Raw genomic sequence first — 19,372 nt, forward strand, 5'->3', positions numbered from 1 at the left:
ATTTAGTTTTCTATCCCAAGGCTAGTTTTCTATCCAAAACAGAGTTGTTAACATCAGTTTACATTATTTATCAAGCAGTCAGTTATATGCACTGTTTTCTACTGCTGTTTAAAAAGTACATATTTCCCTCTAAAATTCTAAAACATTTCTTAGAAAGTCCTATTACTTCATCTAGACTCAATTCTATACAGATTTTCCCACACTGTCTATGGCTTATGAGCATTGCACTGAGAATTCTTGCCTCCTGAACTCCTTGTGTTATCTTAGGCTTGGTGGCTTGCAGTGTGCGGTTGGTATGTACTTGCACACACAGCTAGCTGAGTATATGAGACAAGAACAAATCTCATACATGGGTATAGGGAATGCCAACAGAGAATACAAAACAGGAAGTGTCCACATGGAAAGCTTGGTGAAAATGTAGGTTACGTAGTAATGATCTAAAAATCTACTACTGAAAATAAAACCTGCTTAATCTTTGAACTTCATATGACTTCATTACTGTGACATGTTAACCAGGCTAATGGAAGTTCTCTGACTCTCCTTGCCCGTATAATAACTCTTGAGATTAATCTGGAACTAAAATCCTTGTCAAAAATCACAGCAGTAATATCCAGTCATTGCAAAACTTAAGAGTTTTCATGCACATCGGTAAGTAAGCCCAACAGTTGCCTTTTCTCCATAAAACAATCTATTGTTGCTTTTCATAATGAACAGGCAGATTTACGGCCTTTCACCGCCTTTTCTCACACTGAAAGATGCCTATCTGGGCAACAGAATGTTTGAGAAAAACACCACTGACATCTGCTCTCCTGGAATGAACACAGTTCTCACAAACACAGTCAAAATATAAATTCTGGACATGATTGTATGGGTATATACAAATTGTATACATGTGAACCAACCCTCTGCAGGTAAACCCAACACAATGAAGAATAAAATCCCTTTCTGACTTCTGACTGACAAGTGCAATTCTAACATGGTTCACAGGATGGGAACTTTTTTGAAGATATGGCAGCACTGCTTGGCACTACTTCAAAAAAGCCAAGCAATTCTCTAAAAAAAAATTTGTAATGCCTGAATTTTCTGCAGAACCTTTTTTTTTTTTTTTTTACTGGCTGATTTTCTGATTTTAGCTGTAAAATAAATCTGATGAAATGACATGATACAGACTGTACTGCTAAAGAACACAAATCAATGCAAACTTTAAAAACATTACCATTCTGGAAACTAATTTCAGTCTTCCAGCTGCAGGTTAGACATCTGGCTTATCTCTCACTTTCTGCTTTTTGCAGCAAAATTACTAGCTGACTACTGGTTTCTGCAGATTTCCATGAAAAATATTTTTTCCTTTATTAATATCCACACCAACAGTAGATTATGTAAAATCCATTCCTTTAATAAAAATCCAAACACTATCGTATTCAATTTAAAATACTTAAAGAAGTGCTAAAACTGTAAAAATAAAAAAATAAATCACATAGCTGCAGAGTATTTACTAGTAAAACTTCATTTTCCTTTTGAGCCACTTTAAAAATGAAAAAAAGAAAAAAGGGAATAGGACTGATCTTGTTCACAGCATAAGGCATACAAATATCAGTGCAATTCCTCCATTTCAAAACTTTCTCCCAGTATTAACTTAAGAAAAAGGACCACAGCAGTAATGGTTATGAATGCATATAGGAGGGAATTGCACTAACTTTAAGAGGCCAAACCACAGAAACTCCCAATGAAACACAAATGGTCATCCCTACTTGTTTAAAAGGGGTTTTTAATGCCACTTGAAACCATTACTTCCTTAAACTGCCCTATCTGAACATTTATTCCAAGAAACACAGATTTGCATAAATGTTAAAAGTGTTAACTGCTGAAAATGAAACATTTTTTCTGCTCTGAGAAACCTGAAGTGCAAACACACTCAAAGGACGGAGCAAACAGCTGCTTTTAGCATAAGAACAAACATTATTAACAGAAACGACTTTCAGAAGGAACTAAAAATATGCCTTCCATATATGAATATGGATTAGCGCCTATAGCACTACAGCTTCTTGTTAGCAGAAGCTATCTTTTGTCACTTAAGCAATGCTTTTTGACAGCTTTACAGGCTGTTATCCCAAGGACTTAGATATTTATGGCTTTATTCACTTGGGCTTTCTACTCTTATCCACTGGTTACTAACCACCAAGTAGATTTTTTTAATGGGTCTGAAATTAGCTAAAAGGGTGCCCTTCAACAATAGAAGCCGAAGACAGGACCAGCAAAGACCTTCTCTCATGTCCTTTTCCTGTTTTACTGGTTTTCTCTTCCGGCAGACAAACTAATGAGATTTGGGCCCAAACTGTTCATTAGTGCAATGACCCGATATAATTTATTGTGCTCAGTCTATTTTGTTTTACTGCTCTTGCACTGATGCACAGGAGACGCTGGCTGCTTTATTACTCGTCTCTGAGGGATTCTGTGTTTTGAAACTGTTCATCAAGAAAAGGGACTTCTCCCCAGCTCAGGTTTTGCCTGAAAAGGTACTGTTTTGATCAGCTCACTTGGCTTCTGTCCATTATGAGCTCTCTCTTCTTTGTTTTCGGTAAGTAGCACAACAATTTATTCTCAAGCTAGAAACAATTTTCAGGTAAACTCACCCGTTTATGACATGGCATAAAAGAGAGTTGTTTGCATAATACTTCATGGCTGGTTGGAATCTTGTAGCAAAATGAAAAAATAAACCCCATCATTTAAAGCTCCTTACTTACGCTGAAAAATAGAAAACATCTGCATGTGGGTGACAAGGGCTTTTCATACCTTCCCCTGAACCACCATTAAAGGAACCTAGTGTATTACTTCCTGAAATAAAATTGAAGTGCTGTAGTAATATCCCACTTCCTATCAGCTTCTCTACATATTTCCTGGTTTTAGGCACAACAGTCTGAAGACTGAGATTTCCCTGTGCTATACGTACTGAAAACTCTACCCACTTAAAACCGCTTATAGTTGGGTATTATTTCTACTTCCACTTTGCCAGAAGTTAGCTTCTCAAGAAGAAGGAACACGTGCCGTAGGACAAACCTTCTTCTAACAGGACTGTTGTACGTAAAAACTTCTGCTCCGAAGTGCCCTGTCATCGACCACCGCTTTGGCTTTCAGGAGAGAAATCCAACCTACCTGTAGCTCAACAAACACCACCAGAGAACAACCCCGCCTCAACCACCCACATCTGCCTCTGCCACGGGAAGGCACCGCTTCCGTGTCCTCAATGCTCTAAGTCAGAACTGAGCTGCCTGCGCCCTGCCAAATTCTGTGCCACCACATCGCAGCTCCAGCACCTGCATTGGCAATTAACCTGCAAGGCAGGGTAAAACTGCCCCTTTTTAGCCATTGAGAAAAGTTAGCTTACAGACTGCAAGCTCACAAAGATGGTGGAAGAACAGAAGTACTGAGAATAAAAAAAATCCTTTTCTTACAGAAATGGAAAAAAATATTCCTAACTATGATGTTTGAGAAATAACAAAATATTGAGAAAAGTAGTTTAAAACTAAGAAGATGCAAAATTTTAACAGGAAATGCCAGATCATGTATTTTTGAGAGGTATGGGGAACTAAAATGGAATTTGATCTCTCACAACAAAAGCTAACATGCAGCTTAGGTAACAACTGAACCTTTATTGCATATTAGCATATTATTCACTTTAAAAATATATGTGCCTAAATGCAAATGCATATGGATGTATAGTTTCTGGATGACATTTTATTAATTACAACAAATACAAATGCATACAGATGTGTATTTTCTTGAGATTTTTTTTTTACCAGAATTATGCATTAAAGAAAAAACATATCCAAACAAAAGAAAAAATGGGAAGATGAAGATATGCTACGTAAATTACTTTTTCAATGAATTTTCTCTATCTTGTAAACTCAGTGGTACAAAAGCCTTGTGGAGAGAGAATGACAACTGTGCTTATGCACTCTTGTAGATGTGGAAAGGCCAAGCTAAGCCAACAAGCAATATACAGGTATTGATTTTCTGGGAGTTTGACTTTACAACTCTTTTAGTTTTCCTTTAAAAACTTCCACACACTCTATCCACAAAGCTCTCACAAGCCAGCTGGGCACAAAAGAGAGAAATGGATTTTAGGAAAAAAAAGTCTAACTCTCAGTCTTAGAACTAGATAAAAGCTAGAAAATTCAGACTAGGCGTTAAAGCCAATGAGATAGTTTTCACTCAACTAATCTACATGTTCTGTTCTATGACTGGACTAATAGCAAAACGAGAAGATAGGTGGTAGCTGTTCTGGTCAGCCCTGACAGCTGCTGCATGGGAAGTCAAAACTTTCCAATTCTCTTCTGTTGCCCTGTTTTCTCTGCTGTGCCTTATTTTATATACCAGTGCTGAGAAGGGCAGATGTTGTTGTAGTCTCAGTTCACTATCTGGGAGAGTGAAAGGACAGTCTCTTGTCACCTTCAGTGCCATAAGGCGGCTGATCATCTAAATTCTCCCAGATTTAAGGTCCTAGTATTAGAAATCAATGTGCTCCTATTAACAAAGAAACAGCTGGAGAACCGCCTGACTACTTGTAAAACTTTTATGGATGTTATTCTGCACTACGGTACATTTCCATACCATTAGATGGGTCTTCTCTGCAGGTACTCACAGACTTCGCAAATTCACCGTAGTTCCTCTCTCTTCTTATGTAGCTCAAACTCTGTGCAGTGCTCCCAGCACAAACCTACTCTAAATATTCAGTGTGCAGAAATCCGTGAAAACCATACACATCAAGTAAAAACAGACCTAAACATCTGAGAAAGAAAAAAAAAAGCAGCTTTTCTTCTAAACTGCTGCAGTGGAGTCCCTGCACACCATCTTTGCTATTACCACTGACTCCTAAACCAATGTACCAGGAAAAAAAGTTATTCTCAAAATTTCACACAGAGTACCAATGCAGCTCTTCCATGACAGCAGTGTTGGCCTTGTCAGTTTTTATAGGGAGGTTTGTTATATTTAGTCTTTGCTCAAATGTGATTCCTGGGATTTAAGTAATTACATTAAGATCTCAGCTTTCATTTCTGTACCTTCCAGTTTCAGTAAAAAGCTGTACGGAGAAATAAAAAAAGCTTTGTAATTAAAAAATCTCAAATGCTAGAACAAATTAAAGCCGTGCAAACCATTTTCAGAGCTTGGTATTTTTTAGCCAGTCTAGTAATACCGTAGAGTGAACAATAATTTTCAGATGCCAATGCTGCGGTTGCCAACAGCATGACACATGAACGTTTTTCTCAATAGATATTTTTGAAGCATCTGTCAGTATGGTTCCTAAGCACTCGCTCTATGCTAATATTACTATGCATTTGTGTAATGGCTTTCACAAAAGTTTATGCATATTATAAACACATCGTACTGTGCAGTGCTGATTCTCTGAGAAAAAAAAAAAAAACAGAACACAGAACAGATTGCCAGATTTTTACTGGTCTTTTACCATTTACAGCTGACATCTGTGTTCTGTATCGTTGCCTCCAAATGTATTTCTACCAATTAATACAAAAAAATAATGCTCATTTAAAGCTCCTCAATACTGAGTCCACTTTGCAGACTTAGAATAGATTTCTGACATTGTGATTTCAGCTCTGTTAGTAGAGAGAATTTTGCAGTTGTTACATAACAAGTAATAAGTTAATAACACAAGATAAAAAACAATAACATCTCTAAAAGAAAGAGCTGTGTATTTTTAAACTACATTTTACTCAAAGCATTATAATGCATTGTCATATAGTTGTAATTGATACAGGTAACTGAAGTTATTATAGTACTAAAAATACTGGCTAAATTAAGGTCTCTTTCCATGTATTATAACCCTTATCAATCAATCTGGAGTTTCACAACATTCAAAGTCAAAAAGACTGTATATGGCACAAATAAACCAAGCTGAATCATCACACCTACAAACTGTTTTCTTTGGCTAAAACTGTAACATCTACCTTGCAAAATTTTATCTACTCCTCATGGTCCTCTGCCAAAGCGAATTTAGGTTAACAAGAACACTAAGAGTGGCTGTTTCCCTTTTGCAGTCTCCAGCCTTGAGCCTGTGAACTGCTGTGCTCCAGAATATTCAGACCATTTTTTAAAATTGATATTCAGGCCCACTCATATTTTATTCTCCTTAGGGAAGGTGCTATGCAATAGGCACCATCTTGAAATCACATTCTTTTCATCTATAGAATAAAATGACAATGTATTAAATAAACTCTATTACTGGGCAACAAAAAATATGGATACAATGAAAGAAATTAAAATTATCACAGCTTATATTTACTCCTTTTTTGTCATGGTTTAAACCATAACACTTTTGTAGCTGATAATTTGAATCATTAAAAGCATACAGGTCAGACTCATACGTAATCTCCTGATAAGAGTAAGGAATGGCAATGCCATTGGTTCAGTTACTGCTGTTCCTGCTATCCACTATCCACAGATATATCTTCCCTCAAGAGTGCTCAGGCACCAGAAGAGCTGACTGTCAACTTCAGCTGTAAAATACAGCTCTCCTGGTGACAGGGTATATATTAGCCTCCTTTAAACATTCTCCTGTATTGCTCCGAGGCTGTGATGCAAATTCTCTGACTACCTAAGCAGATTCAGACAGGTTCACTGCTCCATGTATCCCTATCTCCTAACTCTGCTGCCTGACGCATCAACTCCTCCAACATGGAATATCATTTCCTTCACTTCTGCCAGGTGGCTTGCAGCGCTGTTAGTTTTCAGTAAGCAATTCCTTCACAGAGATTCCAACATATGACAAAAACAGCTAGCGTGTCTCAAGATCATTAAAAAAAACCTACATACAGTCCCCTAGAATTATGCAGCCCTGTCTTGCTATCCTACATGTCTATGCAAGGAGTATCATTTTCAATGGGATAAAATCACCACTAATGACCACATTTTTAGCAAAATAACAAGTTAAATACAAATTTTTGAATGGTATGAGATGTTGCTGCTTGGACAGGAGCATTTGACATCTCACTTAAGTCCTCAAAGTCCTCAAAGTATTTCAGTTTGCCAAGTAATTTATATTTTCAAGGGGAGATACAAACCTTGGCTTTTAACAGAAAAAGATAGGTTTTATGGGAATTACTACCAACATAGCTGAATGTTTTACTCAAAGTTAATTGTTTATTTGTTCAAAGGAATTAGTTTGAAGAAAAATCCATCTTACAACAACGTGGTTTTTTTTAAAAAAAAAAAAACATCAGCTGTGCTAAATTACTAAGCTGATTAAGACAGCACCACTGAATGACAAAACAATTTAGTTAAACCAAATTCACACCAACACTTCTTAATACAAGTAAATGACAGTTTTCCTGTTGCCAGTGTGGTGATGGATGACTATCTTCAGCTAATGCAAAATTTATTAGCAGAATTAGTTACAGGCGTGTTCTCTGAACAGTAACTGCTGCTCGACATGAACTGATTTTGAGATGGAGGACTGGATGCTATTGCTATGTGGAAGCAGGCAGCCACGCAAAGGGCAAGAAATGGCACTGCTGGATTACATCTGCTTTGAGTTATTTTGTATACCAGGGTCACATGCACATGTTGACACTGAAAGAACAATTACATACAGAACAATCGTCTACAGGTACTGGCATCCTTGAATTTCAGGCAGGCATCAGATGATCACCTAAAGCATTCCCCACCCATTCAGGAAGAGCCCCCCAAGACACCCCCAAGGTACAACATCAACCACAGACACCTCAGACAACTCCAGGACTCCCTCCGCAGCATGGACTGCTGAAAGGTGTCACCTCATCAGCAGGCAATAAAATGCCATCAATTCTACACATCCATGATAGATACTCCACCCACAGTAGCAGAGTGCTCAGACAGCCCTCATTCTCCCTGACAAAATTACACTCCAGAGGATTACTAAGCCTTTAAAATATAAAAATTACATTGTGTGTTTATGGTCTGTCTTGGAGAAATCACATCAGTCATCACTCTAGATTGCATGTTTTTGAATGGGAAATTCTATGAAAATTATCTAAGGAATTTCACAGTGAGCTTGGCAGCAAACTTTCAAAAGTACATGCCATTTTTGCCAAAGAAAACAACTATAAACTTGGTGGTTCCGCATTAAAAAGGCATAAAAGCCTCAGATAGATCTAACTGTTGTAGACGGAGTTAAAGTATTTCAGCTGGTAACTAACAGGTGTTGGATTTTATGGTAATTATATAAAGCCATTTCACTAGATCACAACATAATAGACGTAAGCAGATAAAGCAACTTAAAAGCAATGAAATCTACACCAAGGAGATTTCACATGATCATGATTAACATAAGAAATCTACAGCATTTCAGCCACAATCATCTCAACACTGCAAAACTGTCATGACTTTATTGGTCCAAACATATAGTCTTCAATGTCACTGAAGAATTAAGATATTGACACTGCACGTACCCAGTTGAAATCCTTACTTGCTGCAGGCAAATATATGAATAGAACTTTCTGGGGCTAAAAGACAGAAAACAAGGCCCCAGTCCAAACATGCATTTATGCAAATTGTTGAGTTAATCCACGTGAGTGGTCTCCACTGAAACAGATGTAGCCACTCTTGTGAATGAGATCAAATACTGAAGACTAAACCAGTAGCCTAATAACATACAATGATATTCACATGTTTTCTGTGTTGAAATATGACACCTCCTAAAATTGAAAAAATAATGCAATACATATGACTTTGCCTCAAGAATGCAATATTTCCTGACTTTTGCAAAGTTGCAGTTGTAACCTGAACATTTAACCATACCTACACAGTATTTCTCCCGTTTAATTTCTAAATCTGCAGTATTTTTGTAAGCCAATGAATTCCAAACACACCGTAGTAACAAAAGCTCAACATCCCAGCTTGCTGCCACAACAGCATCACTGCCTGTTAGTCTCACCGCTTCCTTATCCCACAGTGACTCATCTCACCGCATACAGAACAGTTTAACGTGCACTTAAGCTTTTGTGAGTGAAGCAAAAACATTTTCCCTCCATAGCAATAGATGACGAAAATAGGCTCAGTACAGAAGCTGAATGGCCTCACGCTACAGTAGATGCTGATGACCATTCAGCATACTTGTGCCTGCTATCTCTACTGTTTCTGTACAGACGATCGACCAGCTTAGGCCACCATTTCTCTCTGAGTAGGATCTGGAAGTAAGTATTTTGGACTGTATGGTATTTTATCTGCTATCGCCTGCCCGTGACTACTGAAATACCTCATCCACACTGGAGTGCCGTAGGCAAACAAACCCACAGCAATGGTTGACAGTGGCAGAAAAAATGGATAAAAACATTAAGTAAAAAGTAAAGACTCTAAGAATATGACAGCTTGCAAATCCACAATCCACAGCCTGAAATTAAGGACGTGATCAGTATAAACTTATCCCCTCTGTTCTCAGTATTCAACATCATTAATGATGTTAAGAGAATCCCAATTTCACACACAAAATTCAAACCTAGCATTTTTATATTTTTTCCCCAGAAAACATAGGTTAACTACATGAAAACTCCACATGGAGCTCTCGTTCACTGCTATTATTTTAAACTAAGTATTATCTGAAAGAGATCTTACTTTGGCTCCCAGCCCTGGCAGAATGCAGGACTGTTCAGCTAACAAGGACCTGGAGGTTTTACAAGACAATGGGGGTTTTCCAGATATTCTTGCACATTTGTAATAGTCAAATTAATAGATCTTATGCCAGATCCAAAGTGCTATTTTATGGATTACTTTTAAAAGGTACTCATGTTGCAACTTTAAGACTGCTTTAAGACATGCAAGCACTTCATTAAATACAAGACCCTAGTCTATGCGAGCGCTGCTATATATTCATTGTTCTGTAATGGACTTCCTAAGAAGTTTTTGCATTTTTTCTATAGGCAAATGGCTTGCTAAAGTACCATGCTTTTAAAAACCAAAATGCCTCACCCTCGAGCAGTCACAATTTGCTAGCATGCATTTCTAAGTTTGTATCCCAATAGGCTTCAGCATGCCAAAAAGCTACTACTACTAATGGCAAGGCTGTAATTGCAGGAAGAAAAATACAACACTCATCGTGTGCAACATAATCAGTCTGGAGGCAGCATTTCATAAGAGAGAGCTACATTCACTCTCTAAAACATCCACAAACCTCTGGTTTCATACGTGGTGAATTTTAAGAGTTTGCATTCAGATCCCTAGAACCGCTGATGTACTGAGATTAGCAACATCTAAGCTTCATCTCCTTTGTGCTACTCTGCCGCTACAGATTCATTTAGAGCTTTGCACTATTTTTTCTCCCTATCCAGCCTTGCAAAATTGGTAACAAACATGGAAGAAATAAGACAGTATCCCTTCTGCTGTGATTCCACAGTTCAGAAGGGGCAGCTCTGGCCATGGAAGAAACCTACCTTGGAACCAAACCTTTGTATCTGCCCCACCCAGTGTACAGTCGCTTTAATATTATGAGATCATTACTATATTTCATGATCAGAAAGCAAAAACAAGGTCAAGTCCATTTTATATTTTATCACATTGCTGCACTGTCCCACATAAGAAGCATACAGTTTTCTTCAATTAAAACATCCTGTTATTGAATTTAAAAGCATAATCCTTGAAGTTTTTCAAGTGGACTCTGCTAATACTCATACACCTCATTAAAGCTATAAATCTAGCATGTTTTTACTCCCTGTTTGACTTTACACACTACAGCAAAGCCAGTAAAGCAAATCCTTGGCCATTTCTAACTGAATTAACTAAAGCTCCTGAATAGTTCTGTTAGCTCATGTGACTCGAAAAGACCCATACTATTTTGAACACCGAGTCTATCAGCAATGCTGAACTCCAATTACAAACGTATTGGAAAAGCAATACGCAACAAAGCTGCACAAATTAAAACTGGGACACACACTTCACTTGACAGCAACCCAAAGTCAACAGAAAAACAGCAGTGCCCCATACAGCAACATATGCGATATACCACAGAGAAATCACCACACATGGTGATTAACTCATACGTTGAAAGGTTATTTTAAAGGAGCAGAAAGTTTATCACTAAGCAGAGATGAGATTTGCTTTGTTTCCTGCTGTAACTTTGTAAGTGCATTAGGAGATCAGAACAGGTGCTGACTACTGGACATTGCAGGGTAGCGCCTGCCTTTTTTTCCCATCAGTCACCTGCCAGGCAATAACAGCATGCTAACCGGCCTGAGTACTTGAGCCCAAGTTGCACGGTGTAGTTCAGAAGCTGGACAAGCCACTGGCAGACATGCGCTACCCTAGAAAGGCAAATTCCTCCTCTCAGGCACTAGATCCTAGGTTGTGATATCACCCGGCAGGCAGCTCAGTCCCACACAGCTGCTCGCTCACTCTCCCCAGGTGGGATGGGGGAGAGAATCATAGAGGTAAAAGTGAGAGAACTTGTGGGCTGAAATAAGGTCAGTTCACCAGGCGAAGCAAAAGCTGTGCGCACAAAGCCAGACAACGAATTGTTGGGCTACTTTCCAGGCAGTGTGCTCAGCCACTTCCAGGAAAGCAGGGTCTGTCACGCCTAACAGTTTCTTGCGAAGACAAAACACCATCACTCTGAACATCCCTCCCTTCCACCTCCTTTACCCCAGCTGTTGTTGCTGAGCATGACACTACATGGTGGTAGTGTCTACACTGGCTCTCTACATTAAAGAATCTTTTGATGTTGTGGAACTCCAGGCTGGGAATGATAAGGTTGAATCCCTGTGGGTTAGGATCAGAGGGAAGGCCGGCAAGGCTAGCATCCTGGTCGGGGTCTGTTATAGACCGCCGAACCAGGATGAGGAGACGGATGAGGAGTTTTATAGGCAACTGACAGAAGTTGCAAAATCGTCGGCACTTGTCCTCGTGGGGGACTTCAACTTCCCGGACATATCCTGGAAACACAACACGGCACAGAGAAAGCAGTCTAGGAGGTTTCTGGAGAGCGTGGGAGATAGCTTCCTGACGCAGCTGGTCAGCGAACCTACCAGGGGTGGTGCCCCGCTAGACCTTCTCTTCACAAACAGAGGACTGGTGGGAGATGTGGTGGTCGGAAACTGTCTTGGGCAGAGTGACCACGAAATGGTAGAGTTCTCTATTCTTGGCGAGGCCAGGAAGGGGACCAGTAAAACCACTGTATTGGACTTCCGGAGGGCTGACTTTGAGCTGCTCAGGACGCTGGTTGGCAGAGTCCCTTGGGAGGCGGTTCTGAAGGGCAGAGGAATCCAGGAAGGCTGGGCGCTCCTCAAGAAGGAAATCGTGATGGCACAGGAGCGGTCCGTCCCCATGTGCCCAAAGACGAGCCGGCGTGGAAGAAGACCGGCCTGGCTCAACAGAGAGTTGCGGCTTGTGCTTAGCAGAAAAAAGAGGGTTTATAATCTTTGGAAAAAAGGGCGGGCCACTGAGGAGGACTACAAGGATGTAGCGAGGCTGTGCAGGGAGAAAATTAGAAAGGCCAAAGCTCATCTGGAGCTCAACCTGGCTACTGCCGTTAAAGACAACAAAAAATCCTTTTACAAATATATCAACGCGAAACGGAGGACTAAGGAGAATCTCCATCCTTTACTGGATGCGAGGGGAAACCTAGTTACTAAGGATGAGGAAAAGGCTGAGGTGCTTAATGCCGCCTTTGCCTCAGTCTTTAGCGTCAATACCGGTTGTTCTCTGGATACCCAGTGCCTTGAGCTGGTGGAAGGGGATGGGGAGCAGGATGTGGCCTTCGCTATCCATGAGGAAATGGTTGGCGACCTGCTACGGAGCTTGGATGTGCGCAAGTCGATGGGGCCGGATGGGATACACCCGAGGGTACTGAAAGAACTGGCGGAGGAGCTGGCCGAGCTGCTTTCCATCATTTTTCGGCAGTCCTGGCTATCGGGGGAGGTCCCAGTTGACTGGCGGCTAGCCAATGTGACGCCCATCTATAAGAAGGGCTGCAGGGCAGACCTGGGGAACTACAGGCCTGTCAGTTTGACCTCAGTGCCAGGGAAGCTCATGGAGCAGATTATCTTGAATGTCATCACGCGGCACTTGCAGGGCAACCAGGCGATCAGGCCCAGTCAGCATGGGTTTATGAAAGGCAGGTCCTGCTTCACTAACCTGATCTCCTTCTATGACCAAGTGACGCGCTTGGTGGATGAGGGAAAGGCTGTGGATGTGGTTTACCTTGACCTCAGTAAGGCTTTTGACACAGTTCCCCACAACATTCTCCTCAAGAAACTGGCTGCTCGGGGCTTGGACTGGCATACGCTTCGCTGGGTTAGAAACTGGCTGGATGGCCGGGCCCAGAGAGTTGTGGTGAATGGAGTCAAATCTGGTTGGAGGCCGGTTACTAGTGGAGTCCCCCAGGGCTCGGTACTGGGGCCGGTCCTCTTTAATATCTTTATCGATGATCTGGATGAGGGCGTCCAGTGCACCCTCAGTAAGTTTGCAGATGACACCAAGCTAAGTGCGTGTGTCGATCTGCTCGAGGGTAGGAAGGCTCTGCAGGAGGATCTGGATAGGCTGGACCGATGGGCTGAGGTCAACTGTATGAAGTTCAACAAGGCCAAGTGCTGGGTCCTGCACCTGGGGCGCAACAACCCCAAGCAGAGCTACAGGCTGGGAGATGAGTGGCTGGAAAGCTGCCTGGCCGAGAGGGACCTGGGAGTACTGGTTGATAGTCGGCTGAATATGAGCCAGCAGTGTGCCCAGGTGGCCAAGAAGGCCAACAGCATCCTGGCCTGTATAAGAAGCAGTGTGGCCAGCAGGTCTAGGGAAGTGATTGTCCCCCTGTACTTGGCTCTGGTGAGGCCGCACCTTGAGTACTGTGTTCAGTTTTGGGCCCCTCGCTACAGGAAGGACATGGACGCGCTCGAGCGAGTCCAGAGAAGGGCGACCAAGCTGGTGAGGGGTCTGGAGAACAAGTCTTACGAGGAGCGGCTGAGGGAGCTGGGCTTGTTCAGCCTGGAGAAGAGGAGGCTCAGGGGCGACCTTATCGCTCTCTACAGTTACCTGAAAGGAGGCTGTAGAGAGGTGGGGGTTGGTCTATTCTCCCATGTGCCTAGTGACAGGACGAGGGGGAATGGGCGAAAGTTGCGACAGGGGAGTTTTAGGTTGGATGTTAGGAAGTACTTCTTTACCGAAAGGGTTATTAAGCATTGGAACGGGCTGCCCAGGGAGGTGGTTGAGTCACCATCCCTGGAGGTCTTTAAAAGACGTTTAGATGTAGAGCTTAGCGGTATGGTTTAGTGGAGTACTTAGTGTTAGGTCGGAGGTTGGACTCGATGATCTTGAGGTCTCTTCCAACCTAGAAATCTGTGATACTGTGTGATATGGTGTGGGACACCCCTCCAGCCAGCCTGGGCCAGCCGTCCTGGCTCTGTCCCCCACCACCAGGCTCCTCACTGGCAGGGCAGCACGAGGAGCTGGAAAGGCCTCGGCTTCCCTTGGTGAAGCAGATGGGTAACCTTGTCATAAAAGGAATTTAAGTTTGTTAAATAGGACTTTCCCCTCATGAACCCATTTTGTTTATGACCAGTGACTGCATTGTCTTTCAAGCATTTTTCAGTAACTCCCAGAACGATCTTCTCCATAGTTTTACCAGGCACCGAAGAGTGAGTGACAGGCCTGTAATTACCAGGGTCTTCTTTTTCACCCTTCTTGAAAACTGGCACAACACTTGCCAGCTTCCAATTGACTGGGACATCTCCAGATTCCCAAGACTGTTGAAAAATAATTCAGAGATGTCTTATGATGACATCAGCCAGCTCTTTCAGTACCCTGGAATGAACCCGATCGGGCCCTGTATATGCAGTCAGACGGAGCAGCAAATCCCCTACAAGTTCAGGGTCAGCTGGGAGATTCGGGGCTCCAGGGGACACAGGGCCCATCATCACTGTTAAAGACAGAGGCAACAAAGCCATTAAATGTCTCTGCTTTGCCTACGACTGTATGTGTGAGGTGACCAGCCTCATCAAATTACAGACCAATGTCATCTCTTGTCCTCCTTTTGCTGCTGACATACTTAAAGAAAGCCCTTTTTGTTGTCCACTGTAGTACTGGCAAAATTCAACTTTAACTGAGCTTTTGCCACATGAATTTTCTCCCTACAATGGCAAACAGCATCTCTGTAGTCCTCCTGTCTAGCTTCACCTTGCTTCCAGTGTCCATATATTTTCCTTTTTTTGCCTATGCTCTAGAAGTGTGTGGAGGCACACGAACAGCAGAAAAATGAAAGAATAGATGAATGAGCATGTTTGGGAAGACTTTCTATCCTGCTGACTACTTCTAGCCATAAGCACAAATGAAGGCACCAAATAACCCTTCTCTTCCTACCTCTTCCCTTCTCTACTCATCTGTCTATGAAAGACGATCCTGGAAGCCTATTAGGAGAATGATTTAAATCCTAATCATCAAAAGAATATTTTGCTTGAAACAAATGGGCAGGCACGGTATAGAAGTATTTTCAGAAAATCAAACTTCAGTAAAAACACTTCCTTGTTGGGTAAGCCTATTATCTTTGGATAGATTCTATTCATCAGAACGAAGATTCTAGGAACTCCTTCAGAAACTGGCATCACTTAGAGAACTGCCCTTTTCAGCAGAAAGATAACAAACACTCTACATTACTGCAGCCTTTTCCTGAATTTACTCTATTATCCAATAGATGAACACAAACCCTTAGCATGCAAAATACAAGTACTTAAATCAATTTCCCTCAGACTCACAGAAAGCACGAAATTTAAAAAGAACAAGATCAAAAGAGTAATACTTATTTATAACCATCTCCCCTACGCTCATTATTCATAATGCTGGCAGATTTATAAATGGAGTAGACTTGAACAGGTAATACAATTGAAACAGAATACGCATAAGTTTAAGCAGCCAGCAGTCAGCATCCTTCAGTTTGAACAATTTGCCAATAGACGAGAGAAGGGTAGGGGAAAATACAATATGGTGCACAATCGCACAGACTGGAAACACTCAACACACATGAAAAAACAAAACACCACTTACTTCAGATTTAGAAGACAAGTTCTCTTCCATGTCAGAATCATTGGGATCTATAATATCATCAAATGGTGGTAAAGTAGGCGTCTTCTTTTCCAGTGTATCTCTTTCAATTTTCACTCTCCCCGTCTTGAGTTGAGATCTATCCTTCGTTTGTTTTTTGTCAGCTGAACAAGTAAAAATCAGTGGTGGAGCACTAGAAAAACTTTTAAATAATGACTCTGACACACCTTTTTTTCTTTTTTTTGCAGAAGATTCATCAGAGTCCAGAACAGAGGGCCTTTTTGCAGGGGTCTTCTTTTCTTGCTGCTGTCCACCTGTAATGGTAAGGATGGTGGTGTTTTCAGATTTTGGCTCCTTGGACATAGATTTGGGTTCCTTGAAGGCCATCTTAGGAACTATTTTTTCATCTTTTAGTGGTTTGTTTTCTTTGGGTTTCTTAGAGGATTCTTTGGAAGATTTGTTGTGTTCCCTGGAAGGTTCTTTGAAGGCACTTTTATGTTCTTTCGAGTCTTTAGAAGTTTTTTCCTTGTGCTCCTTTGTTAACTTGTGGGGCTTTGAAAAACTGTTACTACTGCTGCTACTGCTATTTGTGTTCAGAAGCTTAGTTGGGTCCTGCAGAAGGAAATGCAAAACTTTACTTCAAAAAACATCAAACAAACAAACAAACACTAAAGCCCAAAAGACAAATGCAATGTAGACATGGGATTCATATTAGAAACTTTGAACTGCAGGGTTAAAACTAGAAACTACAAATGACTATGCAGGAATAGATACAGAAACAATCACTTTGGTCAATTTATATGTTACAAAGTGGTTGTAGGTGAGCAGTTACCACTGCTTGTTGGTATTTCAAAGGGTTAGTTTTTATTTCTGAAGAATGAGATATCGCCTTTAAGATACATTTGAAGATAAACAAAAAGTCTAGGAAATGTTAACGAACGACTATTAAATAGCAGAAACAAAACCATCACAAATTCATATATGTACCATACACTGTTTACAGAACTACTTCAGGATCAGTGCTGACATTTCAGGCAAAGCTTGATTTCCCGACCATGATTCCCTCTACAGCCCTAGTCAGAGCCTCTCTCATAAAAAAATGGTAACTGTGGGTCCAGCCTGGCTATTGTGGACATGATTTGACATGCAACATTTCACAGTCAATGTTCATTAATGGAAAGCCTCTACAAAAAGGGTTTTCTTCTTTGTATTTATTGCTGCTGTCTATGTTGAATATTCCATTGCATTTTTAAATTCAACTGCTGTAAATGAGACAGGTTTCTGAGATAACTGAAATGACTTGGAGGTCCTATATGATAGACGAAACAAGAGAAGGCCTTAACAGTGGGCAGAAGCATCAACCCAGCATGCAAGCTTCCAGAAAATAACCAACCACAAGTCTCTGAAGAGATGTGAACATGAAAAAGGATTGTCCTAAGAGTCAAATATGGGCACTATGGATTAATGTAAAAAGCAGATCTAATGCGTGCTAAGCGTGTGGGGAGCTGTTGCACTAAAGGGTAAGGAAGTTTGGCAGAACCTAAACCCCCTTGCGTTCTAGCTTGTCCTCAGATATCAGAGGGGTTGGGGGTGGCTGGGCTTAGATTCTGAGTGATGCCCAATTTGGCACTGTAAGTCCAGTTGCATTCAATATGCTGAATTATCACAATCACAGATGCACAAATAGTGCAATACACTTTCAGTCTAGTAAATGACTGGTGCAGTTTATTGAAGCAACAGGAGTATAGGTTCTTTTGGATTGCCGGTAATAAATACACTGTCTGTAAAGTATGTGCAAATACCAAGAGTATGACAAACACAACCAACTACACCGGTGCTAACTTATAAAACAACTCTATAGCGAATGTTAGGTTTCCCAGGGAAGTACTCGGTATAACCAAGAGTTTGCATCTCACCCAGCAGGCATCCCTATGGGGGGGAGGAAGAGAGATTCAGCCCATCGACTGATCCCAGAAGTCAAAAATGTCCTTCCAACTTGTCTGCGATACTGTCTTCCCCTACATTTTCCTCTCTTGAGCCATTTCTATACTATTTTGTTACTTTTAGGTGGAGCTTAAGTGACTCTACTCGTATGTGTCTTCACTGTGATTGTTATAAACTTTTCTTGCTTTTGTTTTAAAGGTACGGGCTCAGAGAAATTCAGAGTGCATGCTCATTGAGGGGTGGTTGCGCCTTGAAGGTGGGTAGCCTTTGGGATGGAGGTGTGTTTGGGCATTATAATGAGATTATAATGAGCAAAGTTCACCCAGAGGACATGATTTGGTTATCAGTTAGACTCAGGGTTGGCCACACAATCTACGCATTCCATAGTACATCAGGTTCCCTATTCCTGCAGTGATAACGCGCAGCCTGGCCCTGGTGTCTTCACTCTGCTCCATAGTTTGCATTATATCTCTTAGACTCAGCACACCAAGCTTACCTGGTGTCACCAATACCTAAAAGGATGCAGGTTATGTTGCCAAGGGGACTATCGTGGAATAGATTGCTCGAGTATCTGCCACATCTCGCCCTGGAATTTTCCTCAGTGCTGAACCTTCTCCTAAAATGTCAATAAGTCACCTCCAGCAATTATTCCACATAATCCACCCCGTGACTATAGCCACTCAAGTTCCACAATGTTCAGAGGGAATTGAGGACATCATATGTGTTCTTGTAGTGAGGATTATCGATTACATGGGAAATGCATAGATGAGTTAGGTATTTCACCATAATCCAGAGTTTAACAGAGAGAGATTGTCAATATGAAAAACAATACATAGAGTATTAATAAAACAATGAGAGGGTGAGCAGTCTTCCTAACAAGGTGAGATTCATTCCAACAGGGGTAGGCAGCAGGTCATGAATTAGCATACAGTTGGATTGTAATAATTGTTAAGAGGTGACAGGAGCTGAGTAACTGAAACCACATCCTAGAATTTTGACCAAGTTAAAAACACAAACATTAGAGTGATTACTTGTATCTACAGTAGTATTATCTATGACTACAGAATCACAACAGGTTCTCATAAAAACACATCCTTTCCCAACATATGCAAGTACAGTTGCTGGAGTTTTGTCAGGATGTATTTCAAAATGATAAATGTTTTGTTCCATATCCAGACAGATGTCTTGGGCCTTAGCATCTATGCTATTTAATATCCCTAATCCTGTTCCAAATAACTCAGTGATATCTCATGGCATGCATCAAGATTGTTTCAGAGAATGTCCATATAAGCATGCCAACCAGCCAGTGTGGACAGTTCTCAAAAAGGTGGCAGATTTTGAGTTGATTTCTGAGATTTCAATGTGCAATGCTAGCTCTACCCTTTTTAGAGACCAGCTAGGATTAAAGAGAACTCATTAT

The 19,372-nt window shown here is 41.1% G+C and overlaps 1 protein-coding gene across 6 annotated transcripts in view; it reads right to left on the reverse strand.

Moving 5' to 3' along the window:
* MLLT3 (MLLT3 super elongation complex subunit) overlaps positions 1-19,372 on the reverse strand; it is a 140,112-nt gene that overhangs the window by 22,855 nt on the left and 97,885 nt on the right. For all 6 annotated transcript variants that reach the window (XM_080574499.1, XM_080574498.1, XM_080574497.1 and 3 more), the window contains one exon: positions 16,012-16,620. In XM_080574499.1, coding sequence (XP_080430625.1) covers positions 16,012-16,620 — 609 coding nt within the window. The remainder of the gene's footprint in view (positions 1-16,011; positions 16,621-19,372) is intronic.

This window comes from Anser brachyrhynchus (assembly GCF_964034855.1).
Source record: "Anser brachyrhynchus genome assembly, chromosome: Z".
NCBI classification, from domain to species: domain Eukaryota; kingdom Metazoa; phylum Chordata; class Aves; order Anseriformes; family Anatidae; genus Anser; species Anser brachyrhynchus.